Below are 19,966 nucleotides of genomic sequence, written 5' to 3' on the forward strand. Positions count from 1 at the left end.
AGGTAATGATGTATGAATACAAGGGGTGGGCCTCCTCAGGCTCAGACATCAAATTCTATCTCATCCAACCAGGCACAAATATTTATACATGTAAAATATATATCTCTACTTCTTTTATCTTATCTACTAGTGATGATCTCAAGCTTGATTGATATTGCTATTGGTTTTATGCACAAATTAGGAATATTTTTTGCTACAGAATTACCAGAGGCAAATGCAAGTATTCTTGATACAAACTCAGAATAATAAGTACAAAAACAATTTAATTCTCTCCAAAGGTCTTGACTTGGTTGAGAAATAGGCCAGATTACACATCTATCAAGACAAAGATTCAAGCTGTATTTGAGACCTTTCATCATCTTATTGCTCTCCTCTCACTTTTTGAAAGTGCTGTATCATATTCTGTATTCAATTCATCTATTTAGCTGAGGGAAAACATTACAAGTAATAGGTAATGGTAGACTTGCCTTGCAGATTCACTTCTTAATGGTCTCTTCAAAGATGCATCTAACTAGTGTTAGTCAAACAGTTGCTGCAACAGAATTCAAATCTGTTTCAAACTCATGTGTGTGGGTTCAAAATCCGCTAAAGATGAAATTCCCAGTGATTATCAGAGTCAAAATCTGTTTCTCTTGGACCATGCAGGTTTGAAACCTGCCAATGATAAAATAATTTTTTTTTGTTTTTAATGAAACTACACCTTGACATATGCTCATAGTCGGTTTGCTTATAAGCTCATCAGAGTTGTGTTTAGCCAAGTGGTCATCCTGACATAATAGACATCTGTTTCTGTTGGAGTGCAACAGATTTAAAACCTGTTGAATGTCACATTTTTTCATAAGAACATGCCTTGAATATTTACTCATAGATAGTATCTCAGACACTGATCCTCATTAGCCTTAGTCAAGCCATTGTGATGCTTGGACCCACTCTGGGCAGGAACAAGTGTCTTTTGATACTTGTGTCAGGACCTATAGGAAGTTATGAGGTTTACATTATTTCCACTCTCTCTAGCAACAAGTCCATCTCAGCTGATACTCATCCAGCACTCATCCACACTTGGATCTGCTTTTCTGTACTATCTGTCCATGTTCTTTCCATGTCCACCTATCTCTGCTGGTACATGTTCATTTTCTCTCTTGGTTTTACTAATGATAGCAAGGCTTATTACATGTATCCACATATTTCATTCTGCATGTGTTCTCATTACATTATATTCTGCTTCGGACTTTGTCCTTGCAGCCTTTCCTCTGTTTGCTTCTACTCAGGATAAGTTCTGAGTAGCCATTACACATCTTCATATCAGAACAAAACCCCATGGTAAGGGGCGCAGCACATGAGCTGAAGCCAAGCCCTTTTGAATCAGTCCTACCCTTTGTGCATGGTCTTAACAAAGACAGACCAAGGTGTTCACTAACCTGTGAATAAAGATAAGTCACTTTCAAGTCCATAAATCTTTAAAAAAACATCCTTCACCATCAATATTAAGCATGTCTGAAAATGCTGTTGAGCTCGGGCCACATAACTTCACCCATTGTGCAACCTCCCAGTCCATTTGAGAGCAGAATGGAGCATAAAAATTGTCTGCATTATTAATACTGGAAGCATATGTAGCATTCACATTTTGGATTTCAGCTTGGGCAATAGGCTGTCCTGCTTGACGATCAGGATATGACTTGAAGACTCTATTGTGATCTGTGATTTGTCATTAAATCTGGTGGCACATTTCATGGTTGACACTGCCATAATCATCCATAGGATCATCTACTTCCACCTCTGCCCATTCCTCATCCTCCTGCACTGGCAGCTCCCATTCATTCTCCTCCCTACCATCCTTCTCGTCACTGCTATTTCCATCATGCTTATCATGTGGCCAAAAGTGTTCTTCATCGCTGAATGATTGCAGGACTTCATCTTCAAAGTCCTGCATTTCTTCCTCATACATATGACATTGTCTTACTAGAATGTGATTGGCAATAAATTCACCAGTTCTCACTGTCCTCCACGGTCAACAGCTCAGATAAATACCAATGGTTGATAATGTGGTCGTTTGTAGAAGGAGGCGTAAATAACAAGGTCATTCTAAACAAACTTCTAATGACTTTGGATGGGTTGAGACAGTAACCATTAACTGGCTTGATGCAGTGCTTAGGTACTTGAAGACTACTAATCTGTTAACTGGCTTGATGCAGTACTTAGGATTTCTTAAGATGAAGGTTGTAAATCGTGTAGCCAATTTGATAACTGGCGTAATGCAGTACTAGGATGCTACTAGAAGATGATTGCAAAGATATGCAATATGAAGGTGAAATTATGGGTCACAATAGTACACAATGAGTCAGAGTGATATCTTGTAAACACTCCCTATTCTCAAGATTTAGAGAAGATCAAACTAAGCCTCTAATACAATTGAATCAACCGAAATATGTGGCTTCAAAACTAACTTCTCTGCTGCTCAGACACTCATGATGAGTATGATGTGGAATCAGAACAGAGTACACCCTCTTGATATAGTCTTAAAGCAGCCAAGCTCTTAATATTGTTGTATAAAGTGCTAGTCTTATTTGTTGTCCTTGTAATTGTTTAAAAATATGTAAATACTCACTCAGATGTTCACACAAATATGAGGTGAGAAATTCAGGGACATACTCAAACCCTCCTCCCTCTCTCTTAAAGGGGGATTGTCTGTCCTCTCAAAGGAAGATTTATTTCAAAAGGGAGATTGTCATTATTCAGAGGGGAAATAGAATCCCCTATATACTATTCTAAATGTGGCTGTGTATTTATCTAAATAATGAAATGTGACTTGTACTGGCTCATACTGGCTCATACTGAGTCATATGAAGATGACTCATAGTGACTCAGACAGCAAACTCATAATGACTCAAACTGAGTCATAGTAGAGATGTCCTATGATAACTTGTTCACTTCTCAAATATTCTCATCTATCAACTTTCTCCTTTCAAGTTCCTGACTAATTCATTTCATCTGACTAAACCATTGATCACCTATGAACCATTGATATGTTGAAGTGTTATATTGAATATGTTTCAGAACATGCAAAAAACATGTGAAATGTGTGAAAAAAATGCTGAGTAATGTATTATGGTATGTTTGGACCTTACCTTTGAATAGGATAAGTGCCAATGTGAACTTATTATGTAGTATTATGGGTTTGTTAAGTCTGAAACTACTCAAATCAATTCTTAATGTGTTGTAGAATGTTCTTGGAAATTTTATAGGGTAAAGTGAGGAGTGATAAGGCTCAAAAGTAGGTATGACCATGCACAAAACAAGTTTGATGTGTGTCAACGTGGTTTTCAATGTATGTGCCCCTAGACATGATCAATAACCAATAACTAAGTGAAAAATGCACCAGCAAAGTCAAACAGACAAGGACAGGACATGATATGGAAGACTGGAAAGGTGAAATAGGCCTCGGAAGTGGACAGACAGCCTTTGGATGACTCAGACAAGTGCATGGAACTTTCACAAGGTCGGAAGAATGTCAAGGAATGTAATGTGTGAATTTGGCAGGATATGTGCCCAATGCTGACTTGAGTGTTACAGTACACCGGCAAGTTTGAAGTACAAGATCAGTCACTTTGCACTTGCAGATAAGTTGCCAAAGTTATTCAGGGAAGCTAACATCCTATATTGGGCAAAGGCTTTGCTAGGTCTGGTCTACAACTTTATTGACCATGCAGTGGCAAGTGCGTCTGAGTTCATATTTCCTGTGTCCACTTTGTTGAAGCTGGTCTGGCACTATCTTACTATCAAGATAGTAGCAAGCCTACATCAAAGGCTGCATTAGCACATGCAGGTTTTCTCCTTGAAGAAGTTATCAATGGTGGAGATGAGGGTTTTATCACATATATTCATAATATGGATCCCAATCCATTGCTCAATCCAGATGAATTTGGGTATGACTTTGTATTTTTCTTGCATTCACACAACATGTGCAATATGTGAAGACGGGTGGGCTGGTTGCTATCTCTGATCATCAAGATATATACTTTACATTGATGTGTTATGCACTGGTAATTCTGACATCGGAATGAAACAGGCAATACCAAGCTGTTGACCGACTCACAGATTATGACACACCCTTCGGTTAGTGACAGCAAAGACATTTTTTGGGGGGGTAATATCGAGAAGGTGGTCAGTGAATTTGAGGCTCACCATGTTTGCAACCTTTGAACAATACTGGTTTTTATTGGACATCTGTTTTTTTTGGATAGTGTTACAATGTATTATGGCCTTTGGTTTGAATCACTATGCACTCAACTTAGATTCAAATACGCAAGTAGGTTTGCACTGATTAACATCTGCAAACCAGAATGATCTGTACAGAGCTGTGCAGAGCTGTATAGTGCACAAGCTCTACAGCTTGGTTCCTACTAGCCAATTTGTCACAGTACAGTTGCAGACAAACAAACTCGACAATTTCATTCCTGACCCCAGAACATTTTTTGGCACAAATCTGACAGCAGGAATGGCTTCAGGGAGTGAAAATGCATCTGAAACTGGTCTTGACATAATTTTCCCACGTGTTTTTGGGTTGGCCAAATTTTTGGCTATTTTCAACAGCATCTATTTACCACTACGCACTGCCCAGTACCGCCTCAATCGACATCATGGCATGCTGTGAGACTTGCCTATGTTGCCTTTGCTTCTGAACTGCCCACTCTGCAGCCTTTCCTGTGAGACCCAACTGATAAGCACTCATAAAGCGCCATGAATGATTGATAAACCGCCGGATTACATCAGCTGGACATGCATCAAGTTGCTCTTGCGCACAATGTTTCGCATCATCCAAAGTCTTCTTTGGCACTTCGCGATAGCGGTATTTGCACCAGCTCCAATACTAACATGAAATTGTGTCAGTGTAAGCAGAGACTGACATAAACAGCTTGAACTAGCCTACCATCTCAATTGGATTGAGCTCGCAGTGAAACTTTGGGAGAAAAATGCACTCATGTCCAGCTTTCTTGATGAGTGTTTTGAGCATTGATAATTGATTTGCAAAGTCTTCTTGCTGACTGAGAAGACGAGCCATACAGCAATTGGTGCTTTCCCATGAGCAGACAGGTGCGCACTTCGCTCGCATTTTTTGGACATCAAATCCCCATTCTTCGAGAACTTGTTGCAGGCCTTTAGGACGGCCATCTGGTAATGTCATTTTTTGAGGTTTCCCACGATGCTCAGCAACTGGGTTAGACTGTGGAATGATTGTATCATGTTGATGTCGCTGCTTGCCCCCATTAGATTTATTCATGTTGAATGCATGTAACACATCTTCGGAAAGAGATGCATGAGCTGAGGATTGATCGAAAATGAAGAGCGCTACACAGCCTGGATGCGCAGCCTCAAAGATACAGATCGCATCCTTCATTTGTGCAAGCAACTGTGCAGTGTCCCACCAATCATCCAAACTGTTCGCACCAGGGTAAATGATTTTTCGTGCTTCTTCAATGACTTCACCCTGTTCGTTATGCAGTGTGAGTCGACCATTGATCGCATCAATAAACCCAGACACATGAATGATCCTTCCTTTCTCCTTTCATTGAAGAATCTGTTGACCAGACAGCAAACTGGTTTTCACTTTGTCACGCAACGAACTGAATTACAGGCAACATCACTCACTAAGCTTGCGTCTTGTAATCATTTGCATGAAAGCAGCACTCATCATGCCAGACTGCAACCACCTCCGCTTCTCCAGGTGCCAAGCTTGGTTCAACACGGTGCAACTCTGGGCCTTCATAATGCGCCATGCGAGACTCGAAAGCAGCCATTGCAGGTAAGAATACGTCCTGTTGATACTTTTCACATCCTCACGCTCGTGACCATCCATGTAGACCCCTTTTTGTAAAATTGTACGCTGCCACCCCAGTTTGATTAATCATTGTCTTGCTGTTCATTCGCAAAGTGGCCGTGCAAGTGAGATGTTTAATGATGGAATAATGGTGGTGTTAAGACCATGTTGGAATTTGCGAGGAGTAATGTCACCAATTGGTTGTGACATTAGCCACTGACGACAAGTGAGCTGAAGCCTCTCATCTTTGAGAGGGCTTAATGCATTTTCTCGCCCACCACGTCTTTCAGCTGGAAGCTGTTCGAAAACTTGGTAGTGTCGTGCAAGTGCCCATATCTTTCGTGCAAAGTGTGCTCCTTGACCTTCATGCCACTGATGGGCAATTTCGAGACTTGCTGCAATCTGGCCCATTCCTTTTAGCCGAAGTGTTGCAAAGTTTCGAATCAGCAACAATTGGTTTATCCGAGAGAATGATAAGTGTATCTTGCCCTTTTGTTGAAGATCTTTCTTGATCTGCTCTCTCAGCTCATACCAACCTTGCACTTCAACTCCACCCTGTTCCTGCTCCTGCAGCTCGTCTTCCCACATCTCCTCTGCATTGAAGTTGCTGGCAAGACCCATGCTAAGTTCTAATGCAGGCACAGTAGTATGTCCTGCATCTTCGGAGTCCGAGTCACTAACAGAACTGTCATTATTGGGTGACTTGGATGATGGTGCAGTCTGTGCAGGTGGAGCCGATTTGGATGTGGATGGCATTGTAAGGACTGTGAATCCGAGACTGGTGAGTGATTGTTGATTTTGAAGGAGTTCTTTATATCGTCATTGTGTTCGTGCTGACTTGCTGCCAACATCTGGACCCTTCTTGTAAAATTTTGGACGTGGCACTTGTTGAGCCACCCGCTTGGCTTCCTTTGGAGACAGCCATGTCTCGTTGTGTGGGTTGTCATCAATTGACACTGCAAGGTCAATGAGCTGTGAACAGAGGCCACTGTCATTCAGATAAGTGTCTGGAATCTCCTCTGCATCTGATTCAATGTCTGATTGACTTTTATCACAGTTGTTGACCATCTTCAGGCTGTCAAATATGACCAGGGGGTGCCAGGTGTGAGTATTGTGTCCAGTATGACTGCTGACACTTGCAGGGCTGGGGGAACACAAATGACTTGAAGGGTGAGACAGCCTTATTTTTTTCGATGGAGACTCAGAGTCAGACACATCATCTGACTCAGATGATGAGGAGACATGCTGCTGTTGTGCAGCCACATGAAGCTGGTTCCAAAGGCCTTTGATATTCCTTTGTTGAGTGGACTTGGGTGGGCATCCACGACACATTTTGGCAGGTGGATTGGTGGCTGTAGGCACTAACTCAAATTTCAACCGCTGGTCGTGCTCATTTTTTTCCTTCACAACACACTAACCAATTTTGGATTCAGACATCATGATCACAATGCTAATGTGCTAAGGAATGTTTTCCACATTTTTCGGTATTTTTCTATCCATTTTAGGGGTTGGCCAAATTTTGAGGGTGAAAAACTTTTGGACCCCATGGAGAGGAAATTGGCTTGTGCAAATCACTTTATCATGTCCCAAATACTATATATGTAGGCTTAAATACTTAATTTGATTCAATGGAGAGTGCCCAAAAATTGAAGACCAAAATTGTCGAGTTTGTTTGTCTGCAACTGTAGCTCCTTACTTTGTGGATATCTGTACAGATACTCACAGACCACCCAGTAAATAACAACTACCTGTGAAATTGCACATTTTTTCACTGTCTATGTATGTACAGACACTCACAGAGCACTTGGAGAGCAATCATTGTGCACATATTCATTTATGTACAGTCCACCCAAGGTGTTTAGAAATAGTGGCAATATATTCAATCACGTGGTATGGAAACATCAGTATACTAGTAGTAGCAAAATATGAAAGAAAAAATGGCTCCCAAACTACAGTAGTACTGTAACTCAGACACAGAAATGTGAAGACTTAGTTGAGGACAATTTGTAGATGGGTGTATTTGGTCTCCTCAGTGCCATCTAAGTTTTAGACATGCAGCCCTGGGTGAAAATAATTAGCATCCGAAATTTCAAAGAAAAAGGTTGTTCTTGCCATCCTGCTTCAGCCCATTCCTGAAGTTGCGCTACTAACCTGGGACCATGATATGGATGTTGGAGAATTTGATCAATCATTCTGACCATCTGGCAGTATATTGGGCCATATTCTGTGGCAGAGAACTTGGGATAAGATTTGCTGTGACCGTTTTTGATGAGACCGCCAAGGACACAGTTATATTACAAAAATGTCAATACATGATGTCAAGGCAGAAAGTAAGAAAGTACCGCAGCAGAAACCAAAGCTAAACATGAGATGAGCAATTGCTTGCGAAAGATATCTGGCCTCTTCCGGGCAATTTGGTGTAGAGACTGATATCTCTGTGGGCTTGCAGAGGTCTAAATTCCCAATGTCTCTACCGCTTCCTAATATAGCATGACTCATATCTCACTCAAGCACTCAAGCACTTCGTCGGCTGCTCGCACGCACAAGCACTTCGGTCACACATCCTTGGTTCCATCGCTCGTCCTCTGTCAATCCATTCCATGTCCATTCGGTTTGTCGGTGCATATTCCCATTCTATTTCTATTTATTCTGACATATCTCTGGTGCTTATGGACATATTTTGTATGTTTTCCATTATGGACCCTTATATTACATATTATCTTGTATCCACTTCGCTTCTCATTTCGCTTTAGCACCTGACAGCGCTTAACATTACTTAGTATATATATGCGCTGTAGAGAATCACGCCTCTCATGGCGTGATATGGCAGTTTCCACTAAGGGAGTATACAGCACCAACTCGCAGCACCACTCTGTATACTGTCCACAGCAATTCCTATATGAGGCGCAGCTTTCACGCGCACCATTCCCGCGCTTCGCGATGTATACGCGCGCGCGTTCCCGCGCTTGCGCGCCCTATAGCGCCAGCCATCCAGATGCATCCATCCACTGTCCACCAAGCTCCCTAGTGCGTATATTTCCATTTCCTTTATTAGCATAGTGTTCCACCTTTATTTTTATCATGGACTCTCACCCATATATATCCTTACATACCTACTCGGTAGCGCTTCGGCTCCACATGACCGCGCTTAGGCGCGCTATATAAGCGCCAGCAGTACATACTATTACGGACTTACTTTTCACCTTAACTTACTTTTCCTACCAGTCACTTACTACTTAGCAGAGTATAGTAGAAATCTATTTGTCCACACTTTACATCTCTCTTCTCCTACCTTGCATCATATTAGCACTTAAGCTTAGTCTTTATCAATTTCCGCATACCCACGCGCGTGTTCCCACGCCTTGCGTGCACCTGCACTTTCTCGCACTTCACTGAGGCGCATACCTCTAGAACTTTGCTGTACTCACTTCCCCTTTAGGGTCGAACGCACTTGTCTCCTCAAGTAACGCAGACTAGGCAACGTGCGACCTTTCAACATTTATAGATACTGTCAGGAGCATCATTTGTTCCTAGCAGTATTGTTGTTTCTACAGCACATCTAAACTGTATAATGGCTATCTTTCTGCCCACACATCGTTGGACTCTCAGTCTAAGTTTCCCTCATATCTCTTAAGTATCTAAGTACAAAACGAGCACCCACTGCCACACATTACTAGAAACTCTGCCAATTAGTTTTCTGACTCATTAAGAGTCGCTGCACTCCACCACCTGCATGCACACACCACTTCCACTCAGCGCACACTTCCATTATAAGTCGCGCATCATCGCTTATCGTCACCTGCTGTCACTCATCAGCGCTTCACATCGCTTCCACTTGCTAGCGCTTCACTCATCGTCATGCGCCTTACCAGGCTTGACCAAGCACCTGGTCCAGTGTTTCCCTCCACATATACACTTTGAGGAACCTTCTCAGTAGCAATCCCCTTGGGTCAACACACATCTCGCTCATCAAGGACTACTTGAGTACATCTCATACCACTATATAACCCCACTACCAATTCCTCTTCTACATTGGTATGGCTCTGTGTAAAAGAATCCAATAACTGTCTCATGAAGGCCAGGATGAGCAAAATTCCTTGTTTTGCCCTAGTGATTTTAATGTATGTCATCAGAGTCAGTGCACAATCACTCACCAATGCATCCAATCCAAACAGTAAAAACTTGGATTCCAAAAGTAATTGCGAAGCAGCATTCTGGACCCACATTGCACATTCTTGAGCGGGGACTGACATGGGGGGAACAAGTGAGTATGCAAAAGGTGCAGGCTACTTGATGAAGCAGCTCAAGAGTTCCAGGGTCGGGAAGGCAGGGCTGGCCATTTTTCTTGTGGTGGGACACCAATATGTCACTAGGCTTTGAGGGATGCAAACGATAACTGTGAGCCTAGTTCAGAATAAAAACCATTTGCTCACCTCAGAACATTGTGTCTGTTGTTGCTGTTGCACTCCTACCAAAGGATCCAGAGAGCCCTTGAAAGCAAAAAGAATAAGTGCAATGCCAGTAAATCTATGTCAGCATACCTGAGAGTCACTGTTCTGGTGGACAGTCGAGGATTGAGAGTTTGCTACAGTGTTTTCATTGAGGCTTGTCTGAGCAGCCACATCATCCTCATCACGGGAGTACTGAAAATTGAATTCAGGTGTGAGATGATGAATGACTTGAGGCTGCGAAGGTAGCAATTCATTTGAAAAGCCTGTAAGATTGAAACAGGGAACAACATCAGGTGGATTTCAGTACGATAAAGGAAATTACCTGGATGGTCATTGTGATGTTGGTACCTATTCTCATTGGTGTGCTCATCCTCGTCTAACTCATCCTGGTCCTCTTCCCTCTCCCCATCCTCATCCTCATCCCCATCCTGGTCCTCATCTTTGTCATCACTGTCATTGGTGCTGCTGACTTTGGGTCTGCTGTTCAACAGTTGGAATTCTTGCAGTATAGATTGATGCCTGACATTGTTGTCCTCCTCGAAAAGGGCCGGATCCAAGTTTTATTCCATGAAGGTGGTGAGTGGCGGTACAATATTGTGTGGGTTTGGATTACAAGCTACTTTCATAGCATGCTTCTTGACAGCCTTTGAGCCAACAGTGACATGTGGATTGTTAGCCTCATGAAGACTATGGCCAGCACTGGAAGGAGCAACCAAACCAAACCTTCTGCCAGGTTGGTGCATTGAAAGACCAGGACCTGTGTTATCAATGCTTGCAGGACCATTGGTAATAGTGAGTGAACTATAAGGCGGAGGAACCGCCTGAATGCAAACATCAGCATTAGTAAAAACAAATACTTACATGCCTGATCTTTGAATGACCCTTCTGTTCTTTACGAGCTGGTTCTGGAGCCTGAGGGTTCACTGGGATATTAGGACTGAGGGATGTGGAGCCCTTGGGAGGACGACTTCGAGACTGAGACTCAAGGACTGCACCAATCTTTTATAGCTGGCTGTTCCTGCCTCTGGTCCCTGCATTGGGGCAGCCAGAATGTCGTGGAGCACCATCTTCAGTTTCAGCAAGGCCAAGGGAAACAAGTGGTATGCTGAGTGTTTCGGTGAGGTCCATAGTCTGACAAGATTTTTTGGGTACACCTGCCCTGCCAGTTGAAGCATCTGAGCCTTTGCACTTCGACCTCTTCTTCTTGGGGCTGTTAATAGCATGAGGAGGCATGACTGCAACTACATAGAGGATAGAGAAAGAGGTGAAGCCTGAGTCTAGCGATTCATCAAGTCGCAAACTCACCAGTCTTTTATATAATAATATCATGTCTCAGTGCCAGGTGGACCAATAGAGCGACCTTGATGCGAGTAATTGACAGTATTACATTTCAAAAATGTATGCAACATCACACTGAAACATGTACCATGTAATAATCAATGCTGCATGTTTCAAGTGACTCAACTTGATGAGAATAAATGTGTGAACTCAAGTTGCCAAGAAACATAATTTATAAGTCATACAATTCACAACAACCAAAAACGTAGTACATCGGGTCAACGTGAGAATGAGAGTACAACAAAGTAACAATGAAAAATGATGTTTACATTGAATAATCAGCCTGTATGTATGCTAACCATCTGACTTGTTGTCAGTCTCCGAAATACCATCAGATTTCTGACACTTGGGTAATTCCATGGGGAAAGATTGTGAAGCGGTGAAGGTACAACAATTCAGATAGTGAGTCTGAACAATGTGTTGGGTCTTGCAGAACCTAGCTGCTATTCGACCCTAAAGGGTTTCTGGACCAGGCTCAAGGCTCAGAGGAGAGGAAATATCATAAAAACTACTGAGGACTCTGACTCATACTGGTAACTGGTGAAAAGATTGATTGCTTATGTAAGCTACAAAAGTGCCAACATAAGGTAAGGTAAAAACAGTCTCTACAAGCCCAGCCAGAAATGAATCCCTACAGCGGCACACTTCTTGACACGGTCTGTGAGAATAGCAGCAGATTGTCTGAGTATCTTGACAGTGGAAATGAGCTCCTCGTCATCCGGAAGGCAGTCAAGATGAGTGTTTAATAATGTAAGGATGGTGTTGAAGGAAACAGGGTTCTCCATGTTGTCCTTCAAAGCCATACACCACTCCTTGGCAAGAGGGATTAAGTCTTTGAAGTAAGGATGGATCTCGTCTACAAGACAGTGTTCCTCCTTCTTGGTTGCGAAAAAATTGCCCTTGAAGGCTGTGCAGGATTCAAGGTCCATGTTGTTCCAGCAATCAGATATTGAGTTTCCTATGGTATCCTGGTGTACCTGGCCATGGGTGCCACAGAATTTGATGCAAATCCAGATGAATATGAAGAAAATTGATTCGAGGTTGTCTGAAAAGCATTGAATGACATGCGATACAGGCAACATCAAAGTGTTTGAAGACATTTTGGGGATATATTTCGGTTTCTTTCTGCCCAGTGCTGCCTGTTGTGCATCTGAGAGTTGGGCAAGAAGCCCATGAGACATGAATGGGATTGTTCCCTGTAGATTAGATGAACAGATCAGTACTAAATGTACTGTAATTAACTGAATGCACTTACCGATGGCATACTTCAGATATGGGTTGATGCACACTGTGGACTCCCAGTCAATTAGAAACCCTTTACTATCACCTCCTGACAGATCTACAATCATTGTGTTTTTTAAGCTGCAGTCATGGTGTAGAACCTCGCATTCCTCCACCGCCATGCATTGAACTGAAATTAGATTTGTCAGTTCAAAGATTGCCAATCAAAAAAAAAACCCTTTACTGATGACAATGTCTGCTTTCACAAACTCTTTAAGAGTTCGGAACATATGCAGGGGGTGAGGCCAGGGCATCAAGACAAGTCGAACATGTGAGTGACTGGTCCCTGCAATACTTAGGTGCTGCGGTTGTTTTTGATATTTGCTGGTGTAGAGAATCATGCCTCTCATGGTGTGATATGGCACTTTACACTAGGAGTACATAGCACAAACTTGCAGCATCACTCTGTGTGCTATCCGCAGGTATTCCACTATGAGGCGCAGCTTTCCCGCGCACCATTCCCACGCTTCACGATGTATACACACACACACGCGTTCCCGCGCTTGAGCGCCCTATAGCGCCAGCCATCCAGAAGCACCCATCCACTGTCCACCAAGCCCTCTAGTGCGTATATTTCTATTTCTCTCATTTGCATATTGTTCTGTCTTTATTTTTATCATGTATTCCCACTCATATATATCTTTACATACCTACTCGGTAGCGCTTAGGCGCACTATATAAGCGCCAGCAGTACTTACTTTCCATTTTGACCACTTACTTTTCCTACCTTTCACTTACCTTTTCACCTCTAACTTTACCTACTACTTACTACCTAGAAAGTCGCAGCAGAAATCTATTCCTCTACACTTCGCATCTCTCTTCACTTATCTTGCATTATATTATCACTTAAGCTTAGTCTCTCTATCATTTCCACATACACGTGCGCACTTTCTTGCGCTTTGCGCAATACACGCGCGTGTTCCTGCGCCTTTGTGCCTTGCGTGCACCTGCACTTTCTCGCACCTCGCTTCAGCGTGTACCTCTAGATCTTCACTGCACTTGCTTCCCCTTTAGGGTCAAACGCACTTGTCTCCTCAAGTAACACAGACTAGGCAATGCACGACCTTACAACATTTTTTAGATACAGTCAGGAGCATCATTTGTTCCTCTCGGTATTGTTGTTTCTACACTGGTCACATTGGATTCTCCATTTGACCTTTCAATCACCCACCAATCCACCAACTCAGGAACACCAGGGACGCCAGATATACGCTTCAACATTTTGATCTCATTCAACATCACCTGATCCTCCTTACCCTGAACCCAATGGTCTTTGATGATGAATTCCTTATCATCCAAAGAGACCAAGTAGCAGACAGTTCCACAACTAACAAGGCCGCGACTCGCAAATAGGATCCTTGTGATCGTGTAGATTGTGTTCCTGACATGAATTTTGCCACACAGTTCAGGTGACTGAGCTGAATATGGGAATTGTGAAGGATAGGGTGTAGCAGAATAGATAGTGTCAGGCTCCTTAGGCGCTTGGGATGTGAGGTTGAGAAGGGGGGTGCTGGAGATGGCAGTGACTTGTACCAGGTGGGGATCCTCCAGATTCTTCATAGAAATGTATGTACCATAGTCAGCATGCAACTCTAACTCTGACTCAGGCTCTGAGTCGGGAGATATTGTCTCGATGACAGCACTTGGTGCACCCTCAACATCACCGGGTGGTGGATAAGGGGGCTCAGACGTGGTTGCAGCCATGATGTGATCTGCAGGTTGCCATTTGGCAGGGTGGTTCTTGATCAGACAATAGTTATTGGTGTGGCATTGGGGATGAGAAATGTGTTTTGTGAAGGAGACTGTGAAGTCATAGCCTATTCACTCGAGGCTACTGAAATGAAGGGCAGCAATAATGTGAGCAACAATGCTTGGTTTTTGGTAGATATTAAAGGCAGGGGACACAACACCACCGGCATGATCATAGAAAAGGACTCTGAGCTCCTGGTACTTGTTGGTGAGTGATAGTACAAGCACAAAGCACCTCCAGGGCTGCTCACTCAGCATGAGGTATGCATGACCATCAGCAGCTTTCACAAGTCGCAACACAGGTTGATATGAACTGTGCGTCAGCTCAGCTGACACCCTGATATTCCCCCAATTTGCCATGATCTCGTCTGATAAGAGGAGATCGAGTTTCCGCTTCACCTCACTACCAGGTAATGCTTTATATGTGTGGGCCACAGTCCATGTGCGTGTTGCAGTGGGGTTGGCTAGTAGTTTGGGCTCTGCCTTCACTAAGCAGATAGCCAAAGTGTTGAAGAATGATGAGAAAATTTCTTCGTGAGTTGCTGTTGTGGTTTCGCCAGTCCCTGCATTGCCCTCCAAATCTCAGCTTTCAAATGGTTGAGAGTGAGTTGTTGATTCAGATTCGTTTGTGGGAGCAAGAGTTGAAAGGTTCCAGTTCCATAGCTACACATCAGTATTGTACAATGGCACCAGGTCATCTGGTGAATTTTTGCTGAATTTTGCTTTGGTACATTCATTGTGATGAAGGATGTTTTTGAGTGGGATCCGGAGTGTAGATAAATCTGGTAGAGGTATGCTGAAAGGCTGAAAGATATGAGAGAGCATGTGTCCCAGCGATTGCGAATCAGAGGATGCTGGTTCATCTTCCTGCATAACTAGATGATTTAGTTCCTCAGCCGTGTACTTGTTCATTGTAAGGGCATCGCCTGAAATAGTGGCAGGGAGCAAGACCAATGATGACAACTTTATTCCATAGCCGCCCATCCTGAAAAAGAACTGAGGTGGCATTTGTTCAGTATACTCTAAGCTATAATATGACAATGGTGGGAGCAACAAGATGCCCTTATCGCACGACATCACTACATCCATCAATGCTTGTTGAACTCAGAATATATCAGAAAGAAGCTTGTTGACAACCAATAGCATGAAAGTTAAAAATACAGGCAGGAAGCTACATAGAGAGCAGAAAGAATGTGTTCTTGTCCCAAAATTTATTTACCCGAAACTCTGACATGTGCTCCATGCTGTTCTGTGAGGTAAAACAGCTGTCTGCACAGGCTCCAAAGTGAGGAATGAGATTACAGCTGTTTGCATATATGTTGCCAGTCACGTTGTTTTTTTTGTTCAATTAGGAAACTTAGGACTTAGTGAAAATCGTACTATCAACAGCTGGTATACAACATGCCGTTTCACAAGATTAGCCGTGATGTCAAACTCGCAGCAATCCGATTACACAAATGTGAACTTTTGAGCCTTGCGGACATCTTGGATTGCTGCAGATTTTCGGAACGGACTTGGTTCCACATTTTGAAGCTCTGGTGGAAAACTGGCGACGTTGTTGACCCTCAGCCTCACAGAGTACTCCATGGTCATCTGCATGTGTTGGATCACAAGGATATTGATTGCTTGCTGTGTCTTCTCAGACAGAATCCCGACTACTTCTTGGACGAGTTCATGCACCTCCTGCAAACCAATTGATTCATATCTGTCCACTTCACAACAATATTCCGTGAGCTTGAGCGTGCCAGTGTAAGCTACAAGAAACTCAAGCGGATTGCCTCAGAATGCAATGAGACTTGTCGCGCTGAGTTCATTGCACGCATGGCTCAATATGAAGCATCGGAGCTAGGATTCATTGATGAGACGTCGAAGGATGAATGGACACCTGGTAGGCACTATGGACAAGCAAAGTCAGGCAAGCATGCAGAGATAGATCAAGTATTTGTGCAGGGACGACGAACATCAACAGAAGCCCTTCTCACACTCAATGGGATCATTGCTACGACAGTTGTCGAAGGCTCGATGACTCAAGAACTGTTCTTGGAGTGGCTTGAGAACATTGTTGTAAGTCCTATGGATGATTACCAAGAGCTAACAGAGACTTTCAACCAGCTACCAAAATGTTCAGCCTACCCCAGTCCTCTCAGTGTCCTCGTCATGGACAATGCCAAAATTCATCACGGCGCAGAAGTTCTTGAGCTAGTTGACCGTTTTGGTGTGTTCACTCACTAATATCTTGTGTTCTTCGTTATAATACAGTATTTTTGTATTTGCAGGTGTGCATATCGAGTATCTACCACCATACTCACCTGATCTCAACCCTATTGAAGAGGCATTCTCAAAAATCAAGCACTGGCTCCATCATCACCAACAATATTATCTCGCTGCTACAGGTGATGGTATCATCTTTGATATGTATGAGGTTACAGAGATCATATCTTCTGATGATGCACATGGATATTTCATACATGCAGGGTATTTCTAGACTATGAAACAGTTTGTATAGTATACATGGTATTGGCAATGTAGTTGTGAGCAGGTCCAAGTCCTATGAATAAAATATCAAGCATGAGGGAGAGACCACCTTTCCACTGCGTCGCGTAATGCAGCAATCTCACCCAACTGAAATCCCATCTCCTTCAACTCTGGAATGGTTACAAAGCAAAGGAATCAAGCTTCTTTGTAGGCATTCTCAGCAAGCTTTGCATGAATGGTGTTGCCTAGGTCATATTCTTCACAAAACTTGTTGAGTGGCATGTCTGTTCCTTGCATACGAGATGGATGAAGGAGAGAGGTACATGTAGGGTCGGAGGGGGCTGCAGCTGCAGCCAGTGGTATCACGGGAATAGCAGGCACCTGTGGGCGAAAAAAATTGATGACTTCATTTCCGATCGTGAAGTTGAAAACTGGGGCAGATGATGAAGATGATTTAGTGTTTTGGGTGTCGAGTCGCCGCTGTAGTACAGGACTGATTGCTGAAGGACGAGAATCGAAAAGCTTGTGATGTGGTGGCTTATTGACAGTTGCCATCCCATCATCCTTGAGCTGCGCACATCAATTGATTAGTAAAAAAGTCCTCAGGAAATAACTCACCATCGCAGATGCCCAACAGTCAAATTGTTCATGTCCGAGTGGGAGGTGTTCTTCAGTTTCTGGGTTGATATAGCAGTGTTCAGAGGGGCATGCTGAGTCTGTCCTCTTGCACTTCCAGCGAGCTCGAAGAATTTGAATGTTGTTCAACTTCCTCTCATTTCCAGGAAGGAGAGCAGGGGATTCTTTCTATGGAGGACGTGGTCAGTAAGGAATGTACCAAGAACACTATAAAATTCACTCGTTTCTTATTCTTCATTGGTGCATGTTCTGCATTATCCTCATTTTCGTCATTGCCAGTGTTTGCTCCCTGAACTTGGCCCTGGACAACAGTGATGTTGACAAGCGGACTCACAGCATTCATTCCATTCACGTGCTTCATCATACCATCGAAATCAGCTTGCATTATGAGTGACAATCCAGGTTTTGGGAGGACTCGTGGGATCTAGTATGTAAGGGCATAGTCATCGAAGTTGAGGACACGGGGCTTGATTGCATTGGAAATCTTCACAAGGACCTGGGCCTTGAGAGTATCCCAGGGTTCATCAGAGTTCAGGTTGACAGAAGTGCTGATAGGCTGGCGTTTGGTTTTTGCTTTCTTCATTTCGGCAGCAGAGAATACAGTGATGATGTAGGAGACCTCCTTTGTCAGTGGGGCTGGAGCATGATTGGCAATAGTACCTGACACAATGATCAAGGTAAGACCCTGCATATATGTGCGAAATTACATGAACATACCTCGTTTTTGCTTCTTTACGATTGTTGGAGGAGGTGTATGGATGCTTTGTGATTGATTGGGTCCAGCAGCTATGTTGAGTTCATTGCTCTTGGTGTCATCAGCCTCAGGGTCATCATCCACCTCCATCTGGTCAAGAGCATCAAGGATAGTACTGGTATTGCGAAGCTGCAGATCATCTTCATTAAAGCTGCTATCTAGGTCCTCCTCGAGCATGAGAGCCAGACGGTTATGTGCTGATTTTTGTGACATCGCAATACATAGGAGTTTAAATGCAGTACTATCATCAAAAAATTCTAAGTCTCAAGTTTCCTAATTGAACAAAAAAAACGACGCGACTGCCAACATATATGCAAACAGCTGTAACAGGAGCCTTGATCTCCATCAGTGGTATAATATCACCCCCTAACATACCATTGGAACATTTCACCCTTCTGATCGAGTGCAACTGTGTGGTAGGGTCACGAGCGCTCATTGTACCATCAAACCGGTACATATAGACAAGGAAACAGTCCTCCCATGACCAATCCATGTTGATTCTTCCAACTGGATGCATGATAAGCCTAATTTGACCAATTGTGTGACCTGAAAGATAATAGTGAGAATGTATTCAGCATGATAGAAGGTTGTAACATACCACAAAGACCATGAGCAGGCCAAAGGCACCCTGACTCATTGTTCACAATAGCTGAGTCATACCTACCAGAGTTCCAGACATCAGAAGACGGCACACAATTCAGGGTCTGCACGGGCCATATGATGCTACTGTCATGAAACTCTGTGTCCTGTAGGCAAAGTTTGAACCAGATTTGAATTTTATCAAATGGCAGGGAAGCAGTAGGTTCAGCCCTCCTGGCTCCCCCAATTGTGTGGACATAATTCTGTCCATAGGTAGCTTCGTGATGAAGAAAATCAGCAATGGCCAGCTGTAACTCAGGAAGGCTGAATTTGATAGCAGCATCGTTGATGGAGATGGATCTGATGGATGGGGAATACGTGAGATGATATGCCATGCATCTGATGACGAATGTGTGCAATGGCAGAGGGACAGTCCCAACCTCCTTATGCTGGAGGATCTTCACAATCGCAAAGTAATTGGTGATTGGGCGCGAATGTCCAGGACATTTTATAGTGGCCATAAATTCCATGGGGAGGTCATCATCATCATCCACATCAAAGTCAACATCATCACCAATATTGTCATCCTGTAGCCTCAAGCTTGCCATACCACCCACGAGACTCATTGCAAGGTCAAAGCGATGGCACTTATCAACCTGGTCGAGATGTCAACAAATCTAAGGATCATAGTAGTTGTTGTTGCTTGATCATGCAGGGTCTTTAATCTCTATGATGTGTGCATGCTCTGTTGTATCTGCAGTCCATTGCATGGCAACATCAGTGTTGCAGATGCTGGGAACTATACTCTGCATGAGCTCCAATTTGGGAATGTACCAGTTATCAATAACTTTGTTCTTGTTGCCTCAATGAAATCCTCCAGCTGTGATA

The 19,966-nt window shown here is 43.3% G+C and overlaps 6 protein-coding genes across 6 annotated transcripts; 1 reads left to right on the plus strand and 5 right to left on the minus strand.

Annotated features, from left to right (window-relative positions):
• Nucleotides 1-3,571: 3,571 nt before the first annotated feature.
• F5891DRAFT_966074 (uncharacterized protein) lies at nucleotides 3,572-3,814 on the plus strand (the record flags this gene model as incomplete). The annotated part of the gene is made up of 1 exon (XM_041376206.1): nucleotides 3,572-3,814. A coding segment is annotated over one exon (243 nt), but the record flags the coding sequence as incomplete, so codon positions are not given.
• Nucleotides 3,815-10,224: 6,410 nt separating this feature from the next.
• F5891DRAFT_1199121 (uncharacterized protein) lies at nucleotides 10,225-11,499 on the minus strand (the record flags this gene model as incomplete). Its single annotated transcript, XM_041368710.1, has 6 exons — nucleotides 10,225-10,305; nucleotides 10,357-10,529; nucleotides 10,589-10,802; nucleotides 10,857-11,087; nucleotides 11,128-11,255; nucleotides 11,331-11,499. 6 exons carry the CDS (start codon nucleotides 11,497-11,499, stop codon nucleotides 10,225-10,227), a joined length of 996 nt encoding a protein of 331 aa, XP_041217210.1.
• A 710-nt stretch (nucleotides 11,500-12,209) lies between these two features.
• On the minus strand, nucleotides 12,210-13,480 carry F5891DRAFT_987736 (uncharacterized protein; the record flags this gene model as incomplete). The annotated part of the gene is made up of 3 exons (XM_041377935.1): nucleotides 12,210-12,754; nucleotides 12,860-13,015; nucleotides 13,342-13,480. 3 exons carry the CDS (start codon nucleotides 13,478-13,480, stop codon nucleotides 12,210-12,212), a joined length of 840 nt encoding a protein of 279 aa, XP_041217211.1.
• Nucleotides 13,481-13,962: 482 nt separating this feature from the next.
• F5891DRAFT_987737 (uncharacterized protein) lies at nucleotides 13,963-14,589 on the minus strand (the record flags this gene model as incomplete). The annotated part of the gene is made up of 1 exon (XM_041377936.1): nucleotides 13,963-14,589. The coding sequence occupies one exon, from the start codon at nucleotides 14,587-14,589 to the stop codon at nucleotides 13,963-13,965; it is 627 nt and encodes a 208-aa protein (XP_041217212.1).
• A 117-nt stretch (nucleotides 14,590-14,706) lies between these two features.
• On the minus strand, nucleotides 14,707-15,642 carry F5891DRAFT_1199124 (uncharacterized protein; the record flags this gene model as incomplete). The annotated part of the gene is made up of 2 exons (XM_041368711.1): nucleotides 14,707-15,122; nucleotides 15,366-15,642. 2 exons carry the CDS (start codon nucleotides 15,640-15,642, stop codon nucleotides 14,707-14,709), a joined length of 693 nt encoding a protein of 230 aa, XP_041217213.1.
• Nucleotides 15,643-17,304: 1,662 nt separating this feature from the next.
• F5891DRAFT_1199126 (uncharacterized protein) lies at nucleotides 17,305-19,704 on the minus strand (the record flags this gene model as incomplete). The annotated part of the gene is made up of 7 exons (XM_041368712.1): nucleotides 17,305-17,679; nucleotides 17,728-17,913; nucleotides 17,966-18,169; nucleotides 18,236-18,405; nucleotides 18,463-18,696; nucleotides 18,875-19,045; nucleotides 19,098-19,704. 7 exons carry the CDS (start codon nucleotides 19,702-19,704, stop codon nucleotides 17,305-17,307), a joined length of 1,947 nt encoding a protein of 648 aa, XP_041217214.1.
• Nucleotides 19,705-19,966: the final 262 nt, after the last annotated feature.

The sequence above is a fragment of the Suillus fuscotomentosus genome (assembly GCF_016647785.1).
Source record: "Suillus fuscotomentosus strain FC203 chromosome Unknown F5891scaffold_176, whole genome shotgun sequence".
In the NCBI taxonomy this organism is placed as follows: Eukaryota; Fungi; Basidiomycota; class Agaricomycetes; order Boletales; family Suillaceae; genus Suillus; species Suillus fuscotomentosus.